The following is a 25125-nucleotide window of genomic DNA, read 5'->3' on the forward strand; positions in this document are numbered from 1 at the left end:
TCCTTCACCGGCAGGGGTGGGGATCAGACTCAGAAGATGAGACACCCCCCCACCCCACCCAGGACCTCCTCTTACCTCTAGCACACCCGTCCCCTCCCTTCCCCTCATGATTTCACCTCCAGGAGCCAGGCTGAAGGCCTGTTCCTGTCCAACCCCATCAAGAGGGCTGTCCCTGGGGAGTACTGAGCCAGGCCGGGGGGGGGGGGGGGGGGGGGGGGGGGGGGGGGGGGTTCTCCTGACCCCACAGGCTGCCAAGCAGGCACTAAGTCCAAACAGGGGCCGACAGGAAGGAGTGAGGCAAGCCAGTTTGCTACCTCACACACAAGTGCAGCCCAAAGGGTGGGAGGGAGGCGGCCCCGGGCCTCCCAGCCCCCAGGCCTGCCCCCGTTCCCCAGCATGGTGGCAGCCAGGGTCACAGCACGTCGCCCTCCTCCATGCTGAAGCTGCTCCGGCGGCTACTGGCCTTGGAGGCCTCGGGGGACATGGTGGAGAAGAGAGGGTCGGAGGCCAGCGGTAGCAGTGAGTCGTCCAGGAGCATGAGGTCCAGATCCTTCTTGGACAGGTTGGGGAACGGGGAGCTGTGCTCTGGCCCCAAAGGTTCGGGGTAGCCTGGGGGCCCTTCGTCGCCCCCGCCCCCAAAGCTCAGGCCGTGGCTGAAGTCCAGGTGGTGGAATGGGGAGGGTGGCTGAGGTGGCTGGGCCGGCAGGGGCAGCGGGGCCTGGGGGGGCAGAGCCGGCAGTGGCTCAGGATCCGGGACCTCGGCCTCCAACAGCAGGGCCTCCCCCGGGCCCTCATCACTGGGCAGCTCCTGCTTCACCACCTGCTGGGCCAGCTCGGCCATATTCACGCCCGATGGGGAGGTGGTGGGGAGGCCGTGCACCCGAGCCTGCATCTCGAGCTCCTGCAAGGTGAGGCAGAGAGAGGGCTGGGGGCACACACTCATGGGCCCCAGCCGCCCTTCCCCGGGGCCCCCCCGCCGCAGCCCCTTGCCCTTCCCCTGGCTGCACCCAAGACCACAAAATGGCTCCACTGGAAGCAAGTATAGGCTTCTAGAGTCTAGACCAGTGTTTTTTTCAAACTACAAGTCACAACTCATTAGCGGGTGGTGAAACCACTGTAGTGCCTCTTGACCAGCTCACCCTCTATTTTTTTTTTTTAATTGAAATAGACTTGCCTAGACTAGACCAGAATAGAAATTACCAGAATGCACTGCATCTATTAAGAAGGAAGGTTCTTTCATGAAACTTTGATTTTTCACTTGGAGTGTGGCTCTGTGTGCTGGATTGTAATATCAACGGTATTACCTCCTATGAGAAATAGAAAAGTTTAAAAGCTGCCATGCAACCGCCCTTTGTGTAGATGAGCAGCCTCAGATCCAAAGAGGACAGGGGCCCTGAGCACAGCCAAGACTAGAACCTTCCGCTCCAGATGGTAGGAGTGACTCTCCCAAGCCTTCTGTAGTTTCTCTCCAGTGGTGAGACTTAGCGTTCCAAATAATTCCAGCTCTCTGCCTTCCACACGAGGTAGGCTTGCACTTCCCTGCCCCCTTGAGGTTAAGTGTAGGCATGTACTTGCATTGATCAAGGAAATGTGAACCGGGGCGACAAGTGTCACCATAAGAGCTACGTGGCTGGGCGCCTGGGTGGCCCAGTCCCTTAAGCATCCTGACTCTTGATTTGGGCTCAGGTCATGATCTCACGGTTGGTGGGATTGAGCCCCGTGTTGGGCTCTGCGCTGACGGCGTGGAGCCTGCTTGGGATTCTCTCGCTCTCTGCCCCTCCCTCACGCGCATGCGCACGCGCTTTCTCGCTCGCTCTCTCCCACTCAAAATAAATAAATAAATTCTAAATGAGGGTCTCACAGAACAGAATCTCTAGCTGGTATTTGTTGCTTAAAGTTGCTGGGGATTGCTCGTTAGCCAGCGTTCCTTCCATTCTCATTCCTCCAACTCCGGAAGTATAAGCCCTGCCCCTCCCCCCCCAGGGGCGGAGCCAGGCCCGCGGCAGGAGCCAGAACTCCTCCAGAAGTCCAAGGGCAGGGGCCGGACCTGGATGCGGAGCAAGAGCTGCTTGTTGGTCATTTCCAGGCGCCGAGAGTGGGTCTCCAGCTCCCGGGACTTCTGTAGGTCCTTCTGCATCCTCCGGATGTAATCGACAGAGGCCTTGAGGATGGTGCCCTTGTTCCAGCGCACGTCCCTGCGGGCCAGGCAGAATCACACGTGCAGAGGCTCAGCGGGAAGAAGGAAAACCCCGCTTTGGTTCCAGAAGCCGATGCCGCAGGTCTCCCAACTTTGCCCACGGAACCCCAGACGCGCCCCGCCCCCATCTGTGGAGAAGGCCGTGCTCCCATCTGAACAGGACAGACCCTCGCGGGTGACTCTTGCCAGTGCCCCCGGTAATTCCAGGGAAGCAAGCAATGCCGAGCGGCCTCCTTCCCCAGGCCTTCCATTCTGGGCCGCCCAAACCCACCTCAGTTCTCAACTCTCTGGACCCCTCCAAGCCAGTCCAAAAGCCCTCAACAAACGATCCCAGCATGACACCTCCTCCAGGAAGCCCCCACCCCTGCCTCACTTCTGGGATTTTGCTCCTCCGTCTGGTCTGGAGCTGTCCTGATAAGGGAGGGATCTTTTTTTCCCAAATAGATGATAAGCTCTCAGAAGGGAGCAACCAAGGGATTCTCTTCCCAGCCCTTGCCCTGGGCAACCAGGTCAGCCGCTGCTGCCCCGCCCCCAGCCCCTAGCGGTCGCCCGCCTGCCGCCACCCCCTCTCCCTTAGAAACTGCTCACAGGTCGTTGGCCTTGGGGATCAGCATTCCCAGCTCCTTGATGCGGTCATTGATGTTGAACCTCCGCCTCCTTTCAACTAAAGGTAACAAATCCCGGAGGGAGCAATTAGAAGGATGAGACCCCATGGGAGGAGAAGGGTCCGCCCGGCCCAAGGAGGGGTGACTTGGCCCTTCTGGGAAGTAATGGGTGAGGAAGGGAATGGGGTCACTATGGGAAGGAGGGGCCCCGGTGCAGATGGATACAACCCAGCGGCTCTGCGAGGCAGCAAAGCCGGCTGGGCGTAGGAGTCTCTGCCCACATGACCCAGAACACCTTCCCTGGCTTCCCAGGCTGCACACCCTAAAGACAACAATACGACATGATAAACCCATTCACTCTGAAGTGCTGGGGATTTCATGAATGTCTCTTCTCCGGAGCCCTCTCCCACCCCCATCTCCCAAAGAGGGCCAGTGGGAGGAAGGCAGGGCTGATCCCAACAGTCATCCCAGCGCAGATTTAAGGTCTTGTGTAGAACCCAGGCAGGTCAGAGTGGCTTTTTTTTTTTTAATTAATAAAAAACTTTTAATTAAAAAATTTAAAGCCCCAATGAGGGCTCGGGTCCAGGTGGCTTTTTGGGTAGCTCAGGTGAGAGTGAGGAGGAGGGAGGCAGGGAGCAGGAACCCAGGGGGTGGGGGTGGGGGGTGTGGGGGGCTCACTTAAGTTGTGATTGTCTTTCTTCTGCCGCTCCTTGGCCAGGGCCCGGCTCTCAGCATCTGGAGGCCAGGGAAAGGAGAGAGGAGCTGGGAGGGAGGGAGAAGGACAGGGAGGAGTAGGGAGCCAGGGCACAGGCAGGCAGGGAAGTGGTACCTGTAAGCTCTCGCTTCTGGGTCAGGTCAGCGGGGCAGGAGCTGCTGGTGACGCCCACCAGGGAGGCTGTGACCTGGGGGTCACCACTGTACACGTTCAGGTGGCTGCTAGACAGGGGCAACTGTGGGGTGAGGTGGGGAGAGGGACCCGGTGAGCAGTCCCCTCTCCACAGGGGCCCCTGCCCAGGGCCCATCATCCCAGGAACAGCCTTTCTTTCCCAGGGACGCCCAGAGGAGGCTGTACTGATGTTCCCCGGCCACGCTTTCAGCTCAAAGGGTCTGCAGCCAGCACCAGCATGTCAAAGCTCCACCCTGGGCCTCTTCACTGGGCAATTCTACTGGAAGTCTGTAGGGTTGGGAACTAAATAAGGTGTGGCCCCTGCCCTCCAGGAGCCACCAGCCTAGTGGCTAGAATCCTTGCAGAGTGATCAGACCAGGTAACAGCCCTAAGGGCCGACAGGGGAGGGGATGAAGTCGTCCCAGGCATTTGGAAGCCCAGGGGAGGAGCACCTAATCTGTTTTGGAGTTTCTGGAAAGTTTCTGGAGGGCATGGAACTTGAATTGAGTCCTGAGCAAAGAAGTGAGGAAGGGCTGGACTGGCAGGGGGACGGCTGAGCAAAGACACGGGGCTGGACAGACAGAGCTGGGGCGGCGGTGGGGGGGGCGGGTCACAAGTAGAAGCTTGAGCTGCAAGAGTAGACAGCGTGATGTGGGCAGGGCAGGAGATACACCCTGGAGTTCTAGATTCGACTTGCAAAGACCCTGGCATATTGCAATGGGCAGCCAGTAGGGGGATAAACAGAGGCCTGGCAGGGACAGACTTGAGTTCTGGAATGATCACCCCAGCTCCTGCCACAGGAACACACAGAGCAAATCACAGGTCCAGAACCCTAGGTGGGCACACAGGTGCCCTACCAGATACCCGGCCTAAAGGGACCGGGCACTTGTGCAGTCTGGCTTTCTCTCTCTCCCCAGCCTTCCCTGCTCTGCTGGCAGTAGGTTTCAGACCCAACTGGCCCTGACCAGTTCCTGCTAAGCCACTGGGCAATGTCACCAGGGCAGTGGGGATTAAGGACTGACTCTGACTTCCCACTGAAAGATTTGGGGGCTTCCCCTCAGTGTCCTAAGCTGGGGCCAGGATCAGGGTCATAGGGTCAGGCCCAAGGAGCAGGAGCAAGCAGCTGAGGTTCAGGACCTCCCAAAAAGGGGTGGGGACACCCACAATTCCACCTGTTCCGTGTAAACGTGTCACCCTGTGTGGAGCTAGCCCCCAATTTCCTGCCTTATCTCATTTTCCCACAATCCTGTGGGTAGACGGCATCACCCCCATTTTGCTGCTGAGAAAACTGGCGTTTAGAACAGTTAAGGGACTTCCCAAGGTCACAGCCAAAGCCAGAAGCTAGGCCTCTTGATTCTAAGGCTGGCTCCTTCCCATCTGCTTCTTCACCCCTGTCCAGGAGGCCCAGAGAGCATTCACACTCCAGGAGGCTGCTGAGGGAGGGGACAAAGCCAGCCCCCTATCACTTGTCCGGTGGAGTGAGGGACACAGGCCTGTGCCCGCTGGGCCCTAGGCTTTGCGAAAGAGGGATGTCCCAGATCCCAAAGGAATTCATCAGCTCAGGGCCACACTGCTCCCCTCCAGGAATGCTTTCCCTGCTCTGCTGAGGCCCGGCACCACTCCTTCCTGCCCCCTCCCCTAACCCCACCCAGGAAGCCTTCCCAACTGCCCAGCCACCACTCCCCACTGAAGCCCGCCTCGTGCACACAGGCTAGACACGGCTCTCTGGATTCATAATTCTGCTCAGCCTTGGGCTCTGGTCACGTGATTTGATGGAGGCGACTGTCATCTGCAGCAAGATGGCTCTGCCTGGGGCCGGGGGTCGGGGGGGGGTGGGGGGAGCCCTGTCTCTAGTTCTCCCCAGGCTCAGAGCCACTGTAGAACCTCTACCTTCTCCCTCTGACACACCCACCCCACCCTGGCCAGCAGTACCGTGTTGGGCATCTGAGTTTCAGGATTGATGAAGCCCAGGACGTCATCCAGACACATAATGTTGTCGATGACATCAAACTGAAAGAGAAAAGTGCATCTGGGGAGGGCCCACTGGGAGAAAGGCACAGGGAAGGGGCACCGGGACAGCCACTGATCTGAAGGGACCTTGGAGCCCACCTCACTCAACTGGCTCATCTTGGGTGGAGTGAAGGAAAAAGGTTCAGAGAGAGGATGAGTTGTCCGGGTCCCACAGGCCTCAAGGCCAAGGCCAGGGCTCTTCCCAAAGAGCCAAGTTGCCCCAGGGAGATTGCTTTATATACCCTCTGTCTGGACATGGCTTTGCAGGTGTGCTGGGCTTTCCAGTAGTAGGGTCCTGTTTCTCCCTAGTCAAGCTTTCAAAAGTAGGGGTGAGGCTTTTCCTATGAGACTAGGGCTCCCTGAGGTCAGGACTATGTCTCCCCCACAGACTGAGGCTCCCTCAGGACAGGGCTGTGTCTCCCCCCTCAGATTGGGGCTCCCTGAGGGCAGAACTCACACTCGGGTCCCTGAGGCAGGGCTGTGTCTCCCCCGCTCAGACTGGGGTCCCTGAGAGAGCAGGACCTCCCCGTCGGACTGGGAAGGACCCTGACAGCAGCACCTTGCCCTTGCCATTAGACCAGGAGTCCCAGGAGCATAGCACCTGGCACCAGCTCTGCTCATGGCAGCCCCTGGCCAGCTTCTCACTCACCTCCCTCTCGGGGTTGGAGCCAATGTGCAACATGGCCATGGGGCTGTTGGGAGCACTGTTGCCGGCTGAGGAGGACATCACGTGTCCGGCCCGCACCCCCGGGGAGGCAGCCGGCAGGGGCTTCGGGGAGCCCTGGGCGGGGCTGATGTGGGCGGCGAACTTGTTCCCGTAGGTCTCGGACAGGTACTCCCGCACCTTCTGGTCCCGGGACTGCTGCAGGTGGTAGGAGGTAGGGTTCTCCAGGTAGGACTGCACCTGGGAGGGGGGGAGAAGGCAAGGGTTCTAGGGCTCCTAGAAGCAGGGTGGGAGGGGACAGGCCCCACCTCGGGACACGCCCTACCTTCAGGACCTCCCCAGGCACAGGTGGCGGAGACTGGAAGTGGACGGGGGTGTTGATGGCCGGGGTGGGCGGCCCACCCAGCTGCTGCTGCTGCTGCTGCTGCTGCTGCATGTAATGCATGACGGCCTGCTGCTGCATGCGCTCCCGCTGTTCCTCCTGCTGTACCTGCTCCCGCATGAGCTGCATCCGCAGCCCGATGCGCGACGCCATGGTGGCCACTGGCACTGGCTCCCTGTGGGCAGGGGGAGGGGGGCAAGTCTGTGAGGCACGCATCCTCTTTGGAGCCCCGGGTCTTGGGGAACTGGGGGGGGTCGCACCCGTTGTACAGGAACAGACACTGAGGCCCAGAAAGGAGAAAGGATTTGCCGAAGGCCACCAAGCAGGAGAGTGACGGAGCCGAGACTTGAACCCCAGTGTCCTGGTTCCTGGGCCAGAAATGGAGACCCTCTTTTCTTTGTTCATTGCAGCTGGTCGACCCCAAAAGGTTGGAGCTGACCTTGACTCCTCTCTTTCTGTCACACCGCATCCTGGCAGATCTGACCTCCACCTGCCTGCCCCATGTGGGCCCAGCCTGGACCTTGCCTTATCTGGCTTCCTCAAAAGAGCCTCCCAATGTTCAGACACCCTCCTTTCTGGCCCCACAACATTCTACTTGCGACTCAGGAATCAGGGGGATCCTGTTCAACCTAAGTCAGATCTTGTCCCTCCGTCTGCTCAGAACTGCCCATGGCTCCCACTTCACTCGGAGTAAAACCTGAAGTTCCACCCTAAAAGGCTCTCTGTGATCTGTCTGCACATCATGGGCCCCTCTGACCCCATCTTCCCCTACTTTCTCACTTGTTCTGCCTGATCCAGCCACACCCGCCAGCCTCAAACACCTCACGCTCCCACCCCTGGGCCTTTGCACTGGGATGCCCCTCGGTCTGGGATGCCCCTCCCCCAGACACCACTCATTCCTTCACCTCCTCCAAGGCTCGAATGTGACCTTACAGAGACCTTCCGCGACTAACCTGTTTGAAACTGCCAAATTCCTCCCTCCCTCCCCACTCCATTCCCTATGCCCCTTCCTTCTTTGTGTTACTCCATAACACTTATCATCATCTTAAATATTATGCATTTTTGCTTGGTTCTTTCACTCAATGTCTATCTCTCACTAGGAATGCAAACTCCCCTGAGGGCAGGCATTTTTTCTGTCTTGTTCACTGCTCTGCCTTCAGCCTTTAGCCCAGGGCCTGGAACACGTAGTTGTTCCACCAACGCGTGCAGGGAATGATTACTATTTATGAAGCAGGCACTGGCAGTGCGGCGACAAGCTAGCTGTAGTCCCTGAGCTCATGGAGTCTACGGTCCAGTGAATGTTATAACCCGGGGCCTGCAAGAGTCCAGGGAGGGCTTCCTCCACCTAGCATGTCGGCCCTGATCGTTGACGGGTCACGGTAGGATGGGGGGCTAAGGCCCCCAGGCCTGGTGAGGAAGCAGGGAGGAAAAGATAGAGTGAGTCCTGTAGCTGGGCCCATTCTGTCCCTAGCTCACCGAGGGACCCTGGCATTTCCCTTCTCCTCTCAGCCTCTGTCTCCCTGTGCACAAAATGAAAAGGTTGGACCAAATGATTTCTAAGCCCCACCGCCCCACTAAAACACTCCCTGAAAGGTGCAAAGCCCCCAGGGATCCCCAACTCCATAAAGGTTCTGGCGGAGGGTCCCATCTCCAGGGTCTTTGCAAGAGGCAGTATGACGTCGTGGTTGAGCGAGCATGAGCAAACAGGGCAGACGCGAACTTAAATCCCAGCTCTGCCGCTTCGCTGTGTGACCTTAGGCAAGTCACTTAACCTCTCTGAGCTTCCGCGTCCTCATCTGTAAACAGTTTCTACTTCAGAAGATTGAGGGGCATGTTAAATGAAGATAATGTGTCTTGCACAGTGCGTGGCATTTGGTAGGCGGAGTGGGTGAGTGAAGAATAATCACACGAGGCTGGCAGGGTCAGCTGTAGTGTAGACCAGAGGCCAGAGCGGCACCCCAGGATCCTGAGAATGAGACCCAGAGCTCTGAGAGGGGAGGGTAGCAAAAGAAAGCAGCACAGCCTAATGCCAGACATGAACTCAGTCGGCATTAGTGGAAGGTACTGGCAAATATTCAGCGAAAATCACTGGATCATGGACATAATAATAATTTGCATCTATTTGAGCATTTCCTGGGCGCTGGGCGCTGTTCCAAGCACTTTAACCTCAAACGGCCCCATGAGGCAGCCTTGGTTATTATTCTCCTTTTACGGATAAGGAGAAACTAGAGGCCCAGGGAAGTTACGTGTCTGACAGAGACAGAGATGGGACCCCAACCAGTTTGGCTCCCCAGCCCGTGTGGGCAGGGGTCGGGGATGGGCGGGGGCAGAGGGGACTGCTGTGTCTGTGCAGAGCTGGGAAGCAGCCTGGCCCCCGTTGCACGTCTGGTTGGCCCAGGGCCAGGGATGGAGCCCAAGCCACATGACCCCCCACTCAGGGCTCCCTCTACCACCATGGATGCTTCCTTGCAGAGTGGGTCCACGCCATCCGCCTCAGAGCTCTGCATACTCAGGGACCCTTACTCACCTTCCTTCCTCCCTTCTCTGCCCCACCCCCTCCACCTGGCCAGGAATTAGCGAAGGGGCTGCCTTAGCCCCAAGCGTCTCTCCAGCTCCCAACAGGACCGTCCCCAAGGAGAAAAGAGCAGTCACCACCAACCCCCCCCCCCGCCGCTCCCCCCTTTCTTTGTCCTGCAGCGGGGATACAGCTGCTGCCTCCACCCCTTTCCCGTGCTCCTAAAGAGTGGTAGCCTGTCTTCCCCATCACCAACTCCCCACCCCACCCCACCCCCACCCCCACCCCCACCCCCCAGCACTGCAGCCCTGCAGACCTCCGGGCTCCAACCCCAGCCCGCCCCGCTGCCCGCAGCTGCACGCCCTGCACCCCTGCATGCTCACCCACGCAGCACTGGGGAGCCTGCCCCTCGGGAACAATCTGACTTCAGTTGGTCCCTGCTGGGGGGCGGGGGGAGCGGCACGGGGCCTGGCAGTGCCAGCCGGCACGGGGAGGACTGGGGGAGAACGAGCCCCTTGTTGCTCCGACAAAGGGCTGGGTGCCCGTCCCAGGCTGAGCCAGAGCTGGCTCTGCTACAGGAGAACCTGGGCTGAGTCGGGCTCGGCCTCTCACTGGCTGCGCCAGCCTCAGTCTGCTCGTTTGTGAAACGGAGGCAGGAAGAGCCTCCTGGGAGGGGGATGTCGGAGAATGGTGACCCGCGAGGCGTCTGGGCGGTGAAAGGTGCTTGTAGCCTTAGCCTGTCCACTGTCCTCTGACAGAGGGTGGCCCGAACACCGGCAGAGTGAGCCTTCCCCTTCCCCCACCCCGTTGTCAAAGCTGTCACCCCAGTCACAGGGCTGCTTCCTCCCTCCGTGTCCCGGCCTCCTCCCCTGACCCTGCCTGGGTCACTCTGACTCTGAGCCTGGCCTGGGTGGGACGGGTACAGGGCTAAGGGAGGGACTTGAGGGGATCTGAGGGCAGACGGGGGTGGCCCATATAGCCCCTGGGCATGCTAACCACTCCCTGCCCAGCCCTCAAGCACACCTGCTCACTCTCAAAACCATTCATAAGCAACCCCCACCCCGCGCCGGTGCCCGGTCTGGCTGGGAAAAACCGGGAGTAGGGACACAGGAGAACCAAAAATGACCCCCGAACCCTCCCCACCATTTGACCTCCAGATCCACCAGGCCTGGGAAGGGGTCCACCATTCATGCATTCGGTAACACCAGGGGCCTGGAGTGCCTGCTGTCTGCAGACACCAGGGCTACGTGCTTCCCTGAAGAATCTTCTCCCCTGCCCCCACCCCCGAGTAACACCCTCCTCCTGAGGGGACCAGGGGGGTCTAATGCCCCAGAGAATTCCTGCCTCTCCCCAGTCCTATAGAAAATGTGGCAGGGACTGAAGTTTTAGCCAAGACGATGAGAGCCGCCCCTCTCTGCACCCTCAGAACCCACGGGCTTTCCCCACCACCCCCCTCCCCCTGTTCACCCAGAACCTCCCACGTAACTACCCCTGCCCTAAGCTGAGTCTGGGTTCCAGCTTAGTGTGACCAAAATGAGCTTCCCCGTACAACAGATGCAGCTGAAGCAACCCCCATCCACCCGCTGTGCCCATACTGGCTGGGTGACTGGGAAAGCCACTTAACCTCTCTGTGCCTTGGTTTTCTCCTCAGCCAAATGAAGCCCATAAGGGCACCTGCCACTTGGGTTATTGTGAGGATTCAGGGAGACACCGTGGGTGCGTGGAACTCCCTAGCATGCCCTTAGGCCTCTGATAACGGACAGGCGCTGGGCTCCCCCTCAAAGGCCGTACACGTCTCTGGTCAGGGCAGGGCTGGTTTCATGTAAGCTTATGTGGGGGCCTCCCTCATCAGCCATTTACACCTTAGTATGAACAGGTTCAGAACCTTTCCTGAGGGAAAGGGGACAGGGGGAGGGCAGAGACAAGGAAAAATCATGAGGGATAGGCAAGGAGACAGAGGATCCCAGCACAAGGGAGCCTCAGGAGAAAGAAGATCTCAGGGGCGCCTGGGTGGTTCAGTGGGTTGAGTGTCAGACTCTTGGTTTCAGCTCAGGTCATGAGACAGAGCCCCACATCAGGCTCTGCGCTGACAGTGTGGAGCCTGCTTGGGATTTTCTCTCTCCCTCTCTCTCTCTCTCTGTCCCTCCCCAGCTTGTGCTCTCTCTCTCTCTCACTCTCAATGAATAAATAAATAAACAAACTTAAAAAAAAAAAAAAGATCTCAAAGATAGAGCATTGAGTTGAAAAAGGAAACCTCAGAATTAAACGCACAGCCTGAGCCCGTTTAGACAGGACGTAGGTAAACATACAGAACAGATCAGAGAAGGATCAGAAGGTTTCTTGAATGCCTGCCCTGGGTCAGGGATGGTCTATGTGCTTTCGCAGGTCAACTCATCCATTCTTCACAACAACCCTATGAGGTACCTACTATCATTGCCCCCCAGCTTCCAGGGAGGAAACCGAGGCACAGAGAGGTGAAATCACTTGCCCAAGGTTACACAGCTGTTAAGCAGCACAATGGACACAACCCAGGCTGCCTGGTTCACAACCACTCTTGAACTTCTATTCTGGGCTCCCCCAATGCCCCCCACCCCCGCCACAAATGTTCAGAGCAGTCACCTTTGGGGTAGGGAGTGGTAAACAGGGATTTTTTTCTAGTCTCTCATTCTTACTTTTTTTGTTGTTGTTACATTTATTTATTTTTGAGAGACAGCGTGAGCAGGGGAGGGGCAGAGAAAGGGAGATACAGAATCAGAAGAAGGCTCCAGGCTGTCAGCATAGAGCCCGACGCGGCGCTCGAACCCACGAACCGTTTGATCATGACCTGAGCCGAAGTCGGACGCTTAACCAACTGAGCCACCCAGGTGCCCCACTCTCATTCCTACTTTTGAAGCACTTAAGTCTTACAGGGTGGCTGTGTGCTACTTGTGTGATTCTTTTACTACAAGGGGCAAAGAAAGCAGGCAGCTTCCAGCGTTTGTGAGGAGCCCAACCTGCTTCCAGTCACAGGCAAAGGTACAGTTCCCTTGGTGCCACCCAGAGCCTGGCCTGAGCCCTGCCCTCCTCAATGCGATGGTTGTTAGGCCAGCCGAGGACCCTGGGTGAGGACACCAAGTGGCCACCAGCAGGTCAGAAGTCACATGCCAGTTGGAGCTGAAGGGCCAGGACGCGGGGTCCAGCTCACTTCCCATTACAGCCCCAGACGTGCGCCTTCAGAGGGAGCGTGATCACGCAGCACCCCTCAGATTGCTCTTCGCTGAGCCGGGACCCCTCCGTTAATTGTGGGGCCTGACCTTCCCTGGGGATTTTTCTGCCTTCCAGGTGATCCTTGAAACCTTGGAACAGGAAGGGGCCCCCGGGGGGCTCGGTCGGCTGAGCATCCGACTTCGGCTCTGGTCATGATCTCACGGTTTGTGAGTTCGAGCCTCACGTCGGACTCACTGCTGTCAGCACAGAGCCCGCTTCGGATCCTTTGTCCCTCTCTCTCTCTGCCCCTCCCCTGCTCACACTCTCTCTCTCAAAAATAAATAAAAAACATTAAATGATAAATAAAAATAAAACTTGGAGCAGGAAGCAGAAAGCATATACCCCATGACTCAGCAACGTCATTCTGAAGTGAATGCCCAACAGAAAAAGCATCCATGTGTTCACCGGAGGACACGCGCTAGAACGTTCTCAGCAGCACTACCGGAAAACACCAGATGTCCATCAGCAGGGAAATGGAGAAGGGAGCTGCGGTACATCACCACTGGAATGCTACTTGGGAATGGCGGTGAGCCCACTATTGCTACACACGGCACAGACGCCTCTTGCAGACACTGTTAAACAAAAGGAGCCACAAAAATGCGTACGGCACCTTCAATGTCTATGAAGTTCAAACGCAGGCAAGACACATCTCCTGTGTCAGGATACCAGATGGTCGAATAAATTCTGTGGTATTCTTCCTGGTGGATTGTTTTGTTTGCAGTGAGTAACGTGGGGATATGTCAGGTGACAAAAAGTAGGATGCAAAGTTGTATATAAAATTTGATCTGGGGGCGCCTGGGTGGCTCAGTCAGTTGAGCATCTGACTTCAGCTCAGGTCATGATCTCACAGTTCACAAGTTCAAGCCCCACGTCAGGCTCCCTGCTGTCAGCACAGACCCTGCTTCAGATCCTCTGTCCCCCCTCTCTCTGCCCCTCCCCTGCTTACTCTCTCTCTCTGTCTCAAAATAAACATTTTTTAAAAATCTGATCATCACCGTGTACAAATATGCATAGAAAAACCTCTGGGGAGGAAATATATAAGAGTATCATGGACTTCTTTTGGTGATGCAATCATGAGTGATTTTCTTTTTACTTTCTGGAATGTTATTCTTTTTCTATAATGAACACGTATGTGTTTCTATTCAGGAAAAAATATTTTATACTAATAATTAGAAATACGCCTATGGTGTACTTACTATAGACGATGTGTGTTCGAAGCACCTTTTATTTCATTATCACAATTACTTCATGACCTGAGTACCAGTATTCTCCCACCCCCCACCCCTCCCCACTTTACAGATGAGGAAACAGACACAGAGAGATTGTGTTACTTGCCAAAGGTCACAGAGCTAATGAGTGGGGAGGCTGGACCCTGGGGTTTTGAGTTAGGCCCCTCTGTCCTGGACTTGGGGGTAGGAGTTGCCACATTTTATTTTAGGGATTCCCACTGAAGAAGTCCCCTACAATCAAAGGGTTTCACTAGCTGATCTCTTTTGCCCAGCCCAGGGGCTATAGGGTGTCCGGGACGATGGAATGGTCTGGAATCCCCAAACACGAGCAGAGAAAACTCTGCCCTTCCTCAAAGGGCAGAGATAATTTCCTGTATTCCCAGAAAAACACATGTCTGGTGGCTGAAACAACAAAGAATGGGAGCCCAAAGGCCGGGATGCCTGTTTAAGCCATTTATTACTTTCTGTGCCTCTGTGGTCGGAAGAAGCTTTCTTCTGATCCAGGCTGTTACAAACCAGCAGTTGTGCGGGAGCTGCCCCGTGGAGTTGGAGGGAAATCAAACCAACCACTAAAGGAAGGCCTCCTGAGCAGGTGCTGAGGCTCCCGGGGGCAGGGGGAAGGACCCCGTGACCTCTTGCGTAACCTTTCAGCCTTGGGAAGGGAAGAGAGGGGAAGATTCCAGGCCCCGGGTTTGTTTTGTCTTCTCTGAGCTCCCTCTGGCAGAGGCAGTGGCAAAGGAAGGCCTGATGAATGAGGATGTGCACCACGATCCCCGTGCCTTGGGCTGTGGCCATTGGAAATTACCAAGGTGGTCACGGGGGTCATCAACTGGGTTGGACTCAAAGAGAACTAGGGGTGGGCGGATGTCATAAGATTCCCAGGAGCCGGCAGTCCTGCCCGCAAGATGCTGTGAGAACTTGGCATCCGAAGGCGTGGATGTGAGTCCCTGCCTCGGGCCTGACTCAGTGTCTCAGCCTAGCCTCAGTCTTCCCGTCAATCAAGTGGGGCTTACCAGCTGGAGCCACCTCTCCCAGAACAGTTGGGATCTAAGTTGGGATACTGGGTATAGAAACCTCTGGCAAGGGCAGAGGAGACATGGGCAGGGGAGAGATGTCACCACTTTGTCACTGTTCACCGTCCCTTTGTCCATGCCTGTCTAGGGCATCCCTGAACTATCCTCTCTTACTGCTCCTCTTAAGTTTCTTTTGAGAAAAGGGACATACACACACACATACACACACACACAACATATCAAGACCCCTATGGGACTAGGGCGGGAAGGCCTTGGGCCAGCTTTTATAAGATTGTCTTTTCCAAAGCTTGTATATCACATAATTCACCGCAGTGCTATGGGAGAGACAGGTGGGTAATAACGATCCTAATTCCAGGTTTTAAGAGACCAGGAGCGGACAGAGCACTTAGCACGGTGCCCAGCACACTGGAGATACTTCATAATTCAGGTGGTTTGTCTGAATCTGGCCCAGTGGTTCTCTACATGTCATGAGAGGCCAAAGTGGGGCCCTCCTGCCTCCTCCAGTACTGAAAAAGAGAAAATGGAAACCACACTCACCGTGGGTAAGTGTCCACTGTTTGATCAGAAGGTATCTGGTACCAGGAGCAAGAATGAGGTTGGTGGTCCACGCTTTTAACATTTTTATTTTAAGGTTTTGGCCTTTTCCCCTTTATTGAGATGTCCTTTATCCCAGCAAAATGCACAGGTTTAAAGTGTAAGGCTTGATGCATTTTTACAAGTGTGTATGTCTGTGTAATCACCATCTAGACCAAAATGGAGAACGTTGTCATCACCCGGGAAAGCTCCCTCCAGGACCCTCCCCTAGAGGGAATGTCTGGTCTCACCTCCATCCCCTGGCTTGAGTGCCCCCCCCTCCCCCGCCTTGGACAGACATAAAGACTATTATGTAGGATGTGGTTCTCCCTGTCTCTCATGCAACATAATCGCTCTGCCAAGTGCCAAGCCTCGGCACAGGCTGGCCAGTCCTCAGTCTGTGATCAGTAAAGACGGGGAACAAACAGTGGAGGAAACTAAAGCCCCAAAAGGGTGGTCTGCACGGAGCACCTGAGTGGTGGCACAAACTCAAACCCAAGATGTACTTGACTCTGGCATGCAGAGAACCTGCCTCTAGGGAACCCACTGCAGGAGGCTGCAGGGCTGGTGGGGGGAGGGGGGAATAGGGGCTTGTTTTTAAATCTCTGAATAGGGGCAGGAGGCGGGGAGGAGGGAAAGGAAGGAGAGGGGAGATGAAGGGCAGCCACAGCTCCTGGCCTGCTCAGTGGCCGCCCCGTGCCTGCAGCTCAGGCCCATCAGCCCCACGTCCCAGCGCACATCCCACAGGAAAGGGTGGGAGCTGGTGCCTCCTGGCTGGCCCGCCTGTTGGCCCGGGGCAAGGCACAGCAGTTGTGCTGCAAATGGAGAGCCTTCAAAGGCGATCCCAGACCAGAGAGGCGCCAATCCTGTCCCAAAGGCACCAGCTGGACCCTGGCATGAAGCCTGCCCCAGGAAGACTGCCACTGAGGGACGAGTAACTGGGAAGCATGGAGAGAAGACACTAGAAAGGTCCTGGTCTGCCCTTGTGTTATGCACAGATACAGCCCAGCCACACATGCAGACCCTCTGTCTGCCTGTCTCTCTCTCTCTCTCTCTCTCTCTCTCTCACACACACACACACACACACATGCACACACACATGGTCATATCCCTCACCCCGCCCCCTCAGTGAGCAGCTGTCTCTCTCCTCTCTTTCCCTGGCTCCCCTGTCCCCATCTCCTCTGGCTGACACTTGGTCCATTTGAGCATCCTGCCTGTGGCTACACTGCTTTGTTCTCCAATTGTTTCCTGGCCACCTACCAGTCTCCACAGGTACAAAGAAGCTTCCAGAGAAATCAGCTTTCTTTTTTTTTTTTCTTTTGTTTATTTTAAGTATATTTATTTTGAGAGAGACAGAGACAGAGCAGGTGGGGGAGGGGCACAGAGAGAGAGAGGAAGAGAGAATCCCAAGCAGGCTCCGTACTGTTCAGTGCAGAGCCCGACGTAGGGCTCAAACCACAAAACCACGAGATCATGACCTAAGCCGAAACCAAGAGTCTGACACTTAACCAACTGAGCCACGCATGCACACCAAATGTTTATTTATTTTTGACAGAGAGAAAGAGAAAGAGAGAGCAAGTGCACACAAGTCGGGGAGGGGCAGAGAGAGAGGGAGAGAGAGGATCTGAATCAGGCTCCAGGCTGTTAGCAGAGAACTCAGTGAACCTCAAGACCATGACCTGAGCCCAAGTCAGACGCTTAACTGAGTGAGCCACACAGGTGCACCCCAGAAGTCAGCGTTCTTCTTCTGAACCTCTACCCCATCCCACCCATCGGAATTCCCAGAACGAGACTCAGGGCCCCAGAATGCTGCTTGCCCAGTGACCCAAGGCATGCTCAATTATCACCTGTTCTCTCACTCAGCAAACACTCCTGAGTCCCTACTCTGGACAGGGCACTGAGCTAAGCATGTGACCCACATCAGATTATTTGTCCCTCACAAACATCTCGCAGGACAAATAGCATCTCTGGCAGATAAGAAAACCAAGACTCAGAAAGGTTAAGTGACTTGTTCAAGGTCACATAGCGAGAACACGGTGAGGTGGGCATGCAAGCCCGGGTCTCTCTGAGGTGCATGACCACCACCAGTTTCTTTCCTGGGGAAGAAACCAGGGGCCAATAGCGAAGGTCCACGTAGGTGGATTATTGTCCCCCTAAACTCCCAGCACTGCCCCATGCCCCCGCCCACAGTTACCCTCAGTGGATCTTACAAAGGGTTCCCAGAGAGGCCTGCACACCCCTCCCAGAAGCCCCCAAATGCAGGCCAGACCCCATCCGCCTGCAGAAAACTCTCTTTGCTCAATAGCTAAGACTGATCCACTTCCAGGGGCTCAAGAGACTAAGGTGAGAGATCTGGATCTCATGGAGGCAGTTACCATGGGCCATGAGGGGGCAATGGGGGGAGGGGGAGAGTATATCAAGCTGACTGGAGAGAAACACGATTACATGAACAGAGGTCTGGCCTGGACTGCAGCAGGGGCAGGAGGGGCCCCCCAGATCCAAAGGGGGCCGAAAGTCCAGGGCACGGACTCAAGATTGGGATGCCAAGGGTCCCAAGCCCCTGACCTCCCCTGCCCACGCTAGCCAGCCCACCCCCCTCTCCCTGTTGAAGGAAGACCAGCTGACCTTCTGTTGGGTGCTAGGTCAGCCCTCAGCAAGGAAGATGAGACCTGACGGTTTTGATGCCTGGAAATGAGTCTCTTCCAAAAGGGCTCCTTCAGCCCTGAACCAAAGCGTCCGACGCTTCCCAAGGGCACAGTGGGATTAGAAGACCTGCATTTGGCTGTCCCACTGCCCAGCTGTGAGCTCAGGCCGGTCCTGCCCCTCGCTGGGCCTTGGACCCTGGCTGATACCATGAGAGGGCAGGACGGGATCCCTGGCAGGCCCCTTCCTGCTCTGTCCGGGCACCCTGAGGCTCTGGGCAGCGTGGACACAGCCAAGGCCAAGTGTCCAAGGAGCCAGCCTGCGGGGCCGGGAGCGGGAGAGCCAGGTACCGCTCCTCACTCTCACTCCCACTGCTGCCGCACACACACGAACTCCCTCTCCAGGCCTGTGGCAGCCTTGGGGGTCCGGCCTCTGCTTTTCTTTCTGCTCAGGAGACAGCAGTCCCACCCACCCACACACCCTAGCGCTCTGCCCTCAACTCGGGCAAGGAAGGCTCTGTGACTCCGGGTGGGAGAGGATGCAGGCGCGGGGCAGCGTGCGGGCAGCACACGGAGTGGCTCCCGCCTCCCATCTGACTCCAAACCCCTGCCCTCCCTGCCCTAGGCCCGGGTCCACAGCACGCCCGACCCACCAGCTCTGGCTCTGGCCCCTGCTCTTGGGGGGGGGGCTTCCTCTGCATCCTTGCTGCCCCAGCCCCACCCCAGCCTCTCCAATGCCCTGTGGCTTGGCTTGTATGCCACAAATGAACCACCGTTCGGCTTCCTCTTCGAGAGCTGAATCGGCCTCTGATTACTTTGGAAACAATCTCTTTGTAACTGAAGTGTCCAGTGAGACAGTGGCAGAGGGGACGGGAAAGGAAAGAAGGAAGGAAAACACCTACGAGTGTGGCCATGGCGTGAATGTACAGAGAGGGTGGCCTCTAGTCTCCCAGGTACAAAGCAACGGGAGTTCATTATTATCTGTACTGAGCGCTTCCTATGCACCAGGCACTGTTCTGAGTTGAAATATATTTCTGATTTAATCCTCAAAGCAAGCCCACCCACCTGTGAGGAAGTAGCAATATAGCCCCCATTTTAGAGAGAGAGCAACTGAAGCACAGAGAGGCTGACCATCTGCCTGAGGTCACACAGCTGGTAGGGGTCTAGAAGTCTGCACACCCAGCCTCTGGCCCAGGCTCGTGAGTGCATGGACCATGGCAGTGTGCTAGATGCCCGTTTGAGGAGTCTGTCTGGAAAGGGCCTGAGGAGGCAGGTGATGGCAAACCCATTCGTGGAGGGGGGCCCTGGGGCAGGCAGGTGAGACAGGATGCCAGCCTCACTCAGCTTTTGTCCCTCCAGAACTATCCCCCATTCAGTCTCTGCCTGGCTTTGCCACTCACCACCCGTGTGACCCGGGACAGGAACTTATCTCCCAGAGCCTCAGTTTCCCCATCTGTAACACCGGATGGTGATAATGCCACCTCCCTCAGAGTAGGTGAAGGAGGGATCAAGGAGCTCAAGTGTGTGATGCTCCTGGCACCTAGGGGGTGGCCCATGAGTGTTAGTTCCCCAGCTAGGTGAGCAGTGCCAATCTGGCTGGAGTTTAGATGGGACAGGGCCTTATTAGGCCTCACCACTCAAAGCAGGACCCCCAGGCATCACCTCCCCTGGGAGTTGGTTAGAAATGCAGGCTCTCTCAGGCCAGCCCGGACTCACTGAATCAGAATCTGCTTCTTCACATAGCATTCTAGGAGATCTGATGGGGGAAGTCATTTGCAGCCTTCTGGGAGCTTGGTCACCTGGTTCCAAGTATAAAAGTGGGTGACGGGTGGAGACAGTGAGGAGGTGCAGGCCCCTGGCGGGAAGACATACTTGCAGGGACAGCAGGGCTCTCTTGAGCCCCATGGTGACCCTGAGCGCACAGCCCTGATTCTCGGGGCCAGGAGCCAAGGTGGAGGCAGGATCACAGGGCTCTGGGCTCTGGGCTGGCTGTGCATTTAACTCATTGCTGTGTGTTGTATAGAAGGCAGGGGGCGTGCCGAAGCCCCTGCAGGCGGCCTAGGAGACCTTACTGCCTTAGCCTTGCTCTCACCTGCCTAAGCCCCAAATCCATCTGAGCAACGAGAAGCTTGAGTCCTGCTCTCTTAAGGTTGACCAGGACCCACATCCCTGTCAACTGCAGTAATTGGTCACCTGCAATGTGCCTGCTGACCACCCCCCCGCCCAAGCATGAAATCTACCACCCCAGGTTGCTGGGTGAAGCTCGGACCTCAGGGTCCCCCCGGAGGCAGCAACACACAGGGGAGGCCATGCCCATCTCTGACGCACACACTCTCATAGGGCAACCGCAAAGCCCACCCTCTGTCCCGCCACACAGTTTCAGGTGGGGGCGGGACCCCTGTCCACCCTGCCCACAGGTGGGTAATGGCTCTCACCTCTACACCTCCACGTTCAGTTCAGAAACACACACCCTACTGACCTCTTTCGCCACTGCAGACTGGACTGCCAGGGGCCCCCAGGCTCATGCGGGCTCCAAAGAAATCCTAAAATGTGGGGCCAGAACCTCAAGCAGGCCTAGGATGCCCAAGAAAGACCCATAGATTAGGGGGATGAGTTGGGGCTGCTGCAGGGTATGTGATGTCATGGGTTCTGGAAAGGCCCTTGGCCCCAAAATATCTCCACTCTGGGTCCGGAAATCCCTCCCGACGCTCTAAGAGTCCCTGCTGGGAGAGGCTGTCCCCTGAAAGCCTTGTAGCTCACAGCTCCAGAGAGAGAGAGGCAACTGACAGTTGGCTTGAGGGTGGTGAAAGATGGGCGGGGGAGGGTGCGTGCGGACAGACCATCATCTCGCCAGGGTGTCCTGATCAAGGGCTCTGAGCTCCAGCCAGGAGGGGGCACTCTGTCCCCCAACACCAGAAGGCTGGCTTCCTAGAAGCCAGCACCTCTTGGCCGGGAAGGGGGTCCAGCAAGGGGAGGGACATTAAGCACCCCCACCCCGCACGCCAGGGGAAGTCAAGTCCCAACCCAACTGTCCCCTCGAGGGAGGCAAAGTGCTAGTGACCAGGAGGGGGCGGGAGCCCTGAGAGAAGCGAGGTGGGGGACAGGAGGGGAATTAACCAGGTTCCAAAATAGCACGGCTGGTTCTGCCTCGCTTCACCCTGTGCAATGTCTGGCAGCTTCTGCTTTCGGTCTGACTCACACCCGGTGGAGGCAGGACAGGGCGGCCGGCGGCACAGACAGAGGCCGAGGGACAGCCACAGACCTTCCTCGGCTCACTACAGGCACCTACCCCGCTGGCCCTCCTCCCCTGCCCGTGCCCCAGGCTGGGCTTCTGGGGACACGAGTGGGGCACAAAACCAGGGGTTCCCTCGCCTGGGTCCTGTCCCAGCCCTTGCCCACCCCAGGGCCTCCCTGGTGCTGGCAGCCGCCCCAGACCCCAAACTCAGCTTCACCTCTGTCCTGCCCCGGGGACACTCCAGTTGGCCCCTCCACCCCTCCTCCAACTGGAAGATGCCCCACCAGCCAGCCTCGCCCCCCACAAGTGAAATGTCCTCAGTGGCGACTCCACCGTGACTACCTACGGAGGAGTAAGCTTCGTGCCCCTGCCCCGTCTCTGCCACACACGCAGGTATGGGAGGGACACCTCAGTCTCACTCCCCAGATTCACACAGCAGCTTGCCTAACTTTTGTTTCTGTCCTCAAATGCAAGAAGCACCCTGCCGTCAGCGGGGCAGAGAGAGAGGAACCAAGTGCCCTGGATTTTGTGCCTGTTGGGATGGGGGAGGGGAACACCCCTCCTCTCTCCCCCTTTCGTGATCTCCCAACCACCGCGTCCTGTGCCTCCCCAGCTTCCCTCCTGGGGAGGTGAGACGCCTCATACCTCCGCCCTGGACCAAAGTCGCTTAAGCTCCAACCCGAGCCACCCATCGAAAGCCTCATCATAAAGTCCACCTCTGGGGCCCACGCCAACAGCATCTGTCCTCCCGGCCCTCACACCAGTGCACCAGCCCCAAGAGCGCAGCCACCTTTCTCTGCAAGCGGGGCAGGTGCATGGCAGACGTGGAGAGAATGTCAAAGGTCGTGAGGTTGGCCATCACGGGCAGACGAACTCCTGCGGCCCACCCTGACACCTGCACCCCGACCAAACCTGGAGGGAAAGGCGGAGGGTGGCGGCTGGAGAGAGAGGTCAAGGAGCCGAGGCTCTGGCAGGCCCACCTGCCGCCCGGCGCCCCACCGGGCCCAGCATCTGCCCCCTGCTCGCCTCCTGCCCTTCCCCCACCACCACCCCCAAGCCTTACCTACGCACCACTTCCCTCTCTTAACTCTTCCCATGCCCTCAGCCCCATAAGGCTTCGGACTGCTGTGCGAATCTGCACGGTGGGAGCAGGAGTCAGCAGGGAGGAGGCCCTTCTCCAGGAAGCAGGCGCCGGGCAGAGCCCTCACCAGGGACACAGAAGGATGCCCTTGAATAAAATGCCCCCCCTCCCATTGCCCCGCAAATTGCATCCTGTTCCTCATAGAGACACAGAGGGAGGGCACCAGAAGACAACCACGTGGCAGCCATGGGGCCAGTGGCCCCAGGAGGGGAAGAGGCAGGGGCATTGAGAGAAAGGAAAAGGAAGTCAGAGAAACCGCTACAATCACAGTCTCAGGATGCTGGGGCTGGGAGGGGACTCAAAGGTGGCTCCAGGCTCTGTGCCACCCAGCACATCCGTCCCGCCCTCTGGGAGCGGACGGAGCCCAGAGAAGCGCACTTGCCTCGGACGGGGCCTGGAAATGGCTGCCAGTGTCTGACCTACGGGAAGGACCTCGTGTGTGCTGGGTCCCTTTCCTCTGCTGAGTGCCTGGAAGGATCCTAACAGCTTCCTCTGCCACACAGTAGGAGCTCCTTAAGTATCTGTTGAACACAACGAAGGTGGCCCTGGCGACTGGCTCCAGGGGGCAGGGTCTGCCCGGGGCAGCTGAGAGCGGAAGCTTCGTGGGCCTGGAGAGAAGGGCGCTGGGGACACGGGGCTTGAGAAGAGGCATACTCCAAGGGACTCCCAGGCCTGGGTTCGGTGGGTGCTGCTGAGGCCATCAGGGCTCCGGCCACACCCCCTGCCAGCTGCTGGCACCCGCTTCCATGTCAGAGCCAGCATCCCGTCTTCCCCCAGCAGCTCTTAGCCAGAGACCTTGCAGGGCTAGTGAAGAGACACCCATTCCCTCACCCCACTTCGTCCCGGGGTTCTACAGGGGCCCCCAGTGAGCCCGAGCCTCAGAAGTCACAGCAGTCACCTGCTCCCAAACACACATTTTCTTGGCTTCCTTCCCTTCCCTGTCTATCCAACCCCACCTATTCTACCCCACTGCGGGCTCTTCCTGGGGTCACCTCCCAAGTAAACTACCTGTACCCACATCCTTGTCTCAGCCAGTGGGCCCTGAGGAGGAGGTTAGGACCTGTAACGGAGCAGCTAACTCAAAAGCTTAGAAAGAAAGGCCAGTAAAAGGGCCAGTCTGAGAGCCCAGCCACTGGGGGAGACTGGGTGCAGTGGCCAAGCGTGCACCTAGAACTTTCCCGCCTGCTAGGGGTAAGACCTCCCTCGGAAGCAGAGTTGGCAAGATGGAGCGAAGAAACAAGGATGCGCCAGCGTCTGGCACATTCTATGACAAAGAAGCATCCATTCCAGGGGTGGTCGTGCCAACACGTGGTTACTGGTGGCAAATGCCAAGAGGGCTCGGGGCCCTGCATTGCCCCCCAACCCCGGCATGGACCAAAGATGGAGCTAGAGAACTCCAGCATTCCAGAACCTCGACAGGCCCATTCATTCGATAGCACAGCTGTGATGTTCCATGCTAAGAACTATGCACTGGGGACACCCGGGGTGGGGGTGGGGCCACTTTGATACCACACTAAGAGCTTGTCTTTCCAGGCACGGAGAGCTGAACGTTCCAGATGTGTCCCTTACTGTCTGTGCAGCGTTCAGCAACTCGCTTCACTTCAAGGGGCCTTGGCGTCCTCATGTGCAAAATGCTGAGAATGCCCGTCTTGGAGAATTTCTGTAAGGATTAAATGTAAAACACCTAACACAGGTGCTCAGTAAATATCTGATGAACGGGCGGCTATGCATGCATGAGAGCACGGACAAGGTGCATGGGGATATAACGGATGCGTGTGTGCGTCTATAGGTAGATGGATGCTGGGGAGGAAACAATAGTTGTCTGCAGTCTGATTCCCATCTGGGTCCATATCCTCTCTGCCAAACTTAACAACAAGAAAACGAAGGCCCACCACTCTCTGATTTATCGGCTAGAAAAATCTGTATCTCCGTGTATCAGGTTGACAAATTACAAGTAAGATCCCCCTGACGAGCCACACTGTGGGACCCAGTCGTTTTCTGAAGGGTGTAGAGAGCCATGTCAGAACAGGGAACATCCTCCGGAGACGTTCTCCATCGTGCCAGTACCCTGTGTGGTCCCGCCAGGCCCATATCCCATTCCTCAAAGGCTCAACTCCACCCAAGCCCTACCCCAGGGAAGGGGGGGGTCGGGGGCTGGGGAGAGGGAGAGGGAGAGGAGGCCAGACAAAGCAGGGCAGGGGAACAGGCCAAGACGGTGGAGCAGAGGATGCCAAGAACGTGTGGGACGTGTGGGAGGGGGTGAACAGGAATCAGAGAGAAGGGGCTGAAGAGCAGAGAGAAGGGTGTATTGTCTTTGGAGGAACAGAGAAAGGAAACAGCCCTGAGAGAACAAGGGAGTGGACACAAAATGGGCTGACCAACAAAGAAAAGTCATCGCCTGCTCCATCACCCCCAATGGCACCCCACTGTCCTCCAGAGTCCAAACTCCCTACCAGGCCTGGAGGCATCCAGGATGCCCTTCCACCACGAGCTCTGGGCTCAGCTGAGGAGGCCTCCTCGCTCCCTCTCCTCCGCCCCATCCCCCTTCCTTCTGCAGAATGTCCAAACATCGCTCATCTCTGGAAGCCCTTGGACGTGTCCACCCCTGTGGCCTCGGACGGAGCTGTATTGGCTGGTTGGTGGGAGCAGCATAAACAGAGAAAGCTGAGCCCCAGCAGAGTGGGGAGGGAGACAAGGCTCCAGGGCAGGGGGTGGGGGGGCGGTGGAAAAGGGAGCTTCCAGTTTCTCTCTTCCCCACCTGTCCCC

At 57.3% G+C, this 25125-nt stretch overlaps 1 protein-coding gene across 2 annotated transcripts in view; it reads right to left on the minus strand.

The window, feature by feature from the left end:
- Positions 1-221: 221 nt before the first annotated feature.
- Positions 222-25125, minus strand: part of TFEB (transcription factor EB) — a 53924-nt gene continuing 29020 nt past the window's right edge. Inside the window, exons 1-9 of one of the 2 annotated variants that reach the window (XM_043591371.1) lie at positions 22282-22435; positions 6688-6919; positions 6348-6602; positions 5621-5698; positions 3632-3752; positions 3481-3537; positions 2786-2861; positions 2048-2195; positions 222-901 (exon numbers count right to left, since the gene is read on the minus strand). In XM_043591371.1, the coding sequence (XP_043447306.1) occupies positions 413-901; positions 2048-2195; positions 2786-2861; positions 3481-3537; positions 3632-3752; positions 5621-5698; positions 6348-6602; positions 6688-6897 (1434 nt within the window). In that variant the 5' untranslated portion in view covers positions 6898-6919; positions 22282-22435 and the 3' untranslated portion in view covers positions 222-412. Of the gene's footprint in view, positions 902-2047; positions 2196-2785; positions 2862-3480; positions 3538-3631; positions 3753-5620; positions 5699-6347; positions 6603-6687; positions 6920-22281; positions 22436-25125 lie in introns of those variants that run through there. The other variant, XM_043591372.1, reaches the window with a different exon arrangement.

Source organism: Prionailurus bengalensis, chromosome B2 (genome assembly GCF_016509475.1).
Source record: "Prionailurus bengalensis isolate Pbe53 chromosome B2, Fcat_Pben_1.1_paternal_pri, whole genome shotgun sequence".
Classification (NCBI taxonomy): Eukaryota; Metazoa; Chordata; class Mammalia; order Carnivora; family Felidae; genus Prionailurus; species Prionailurus bengalensis.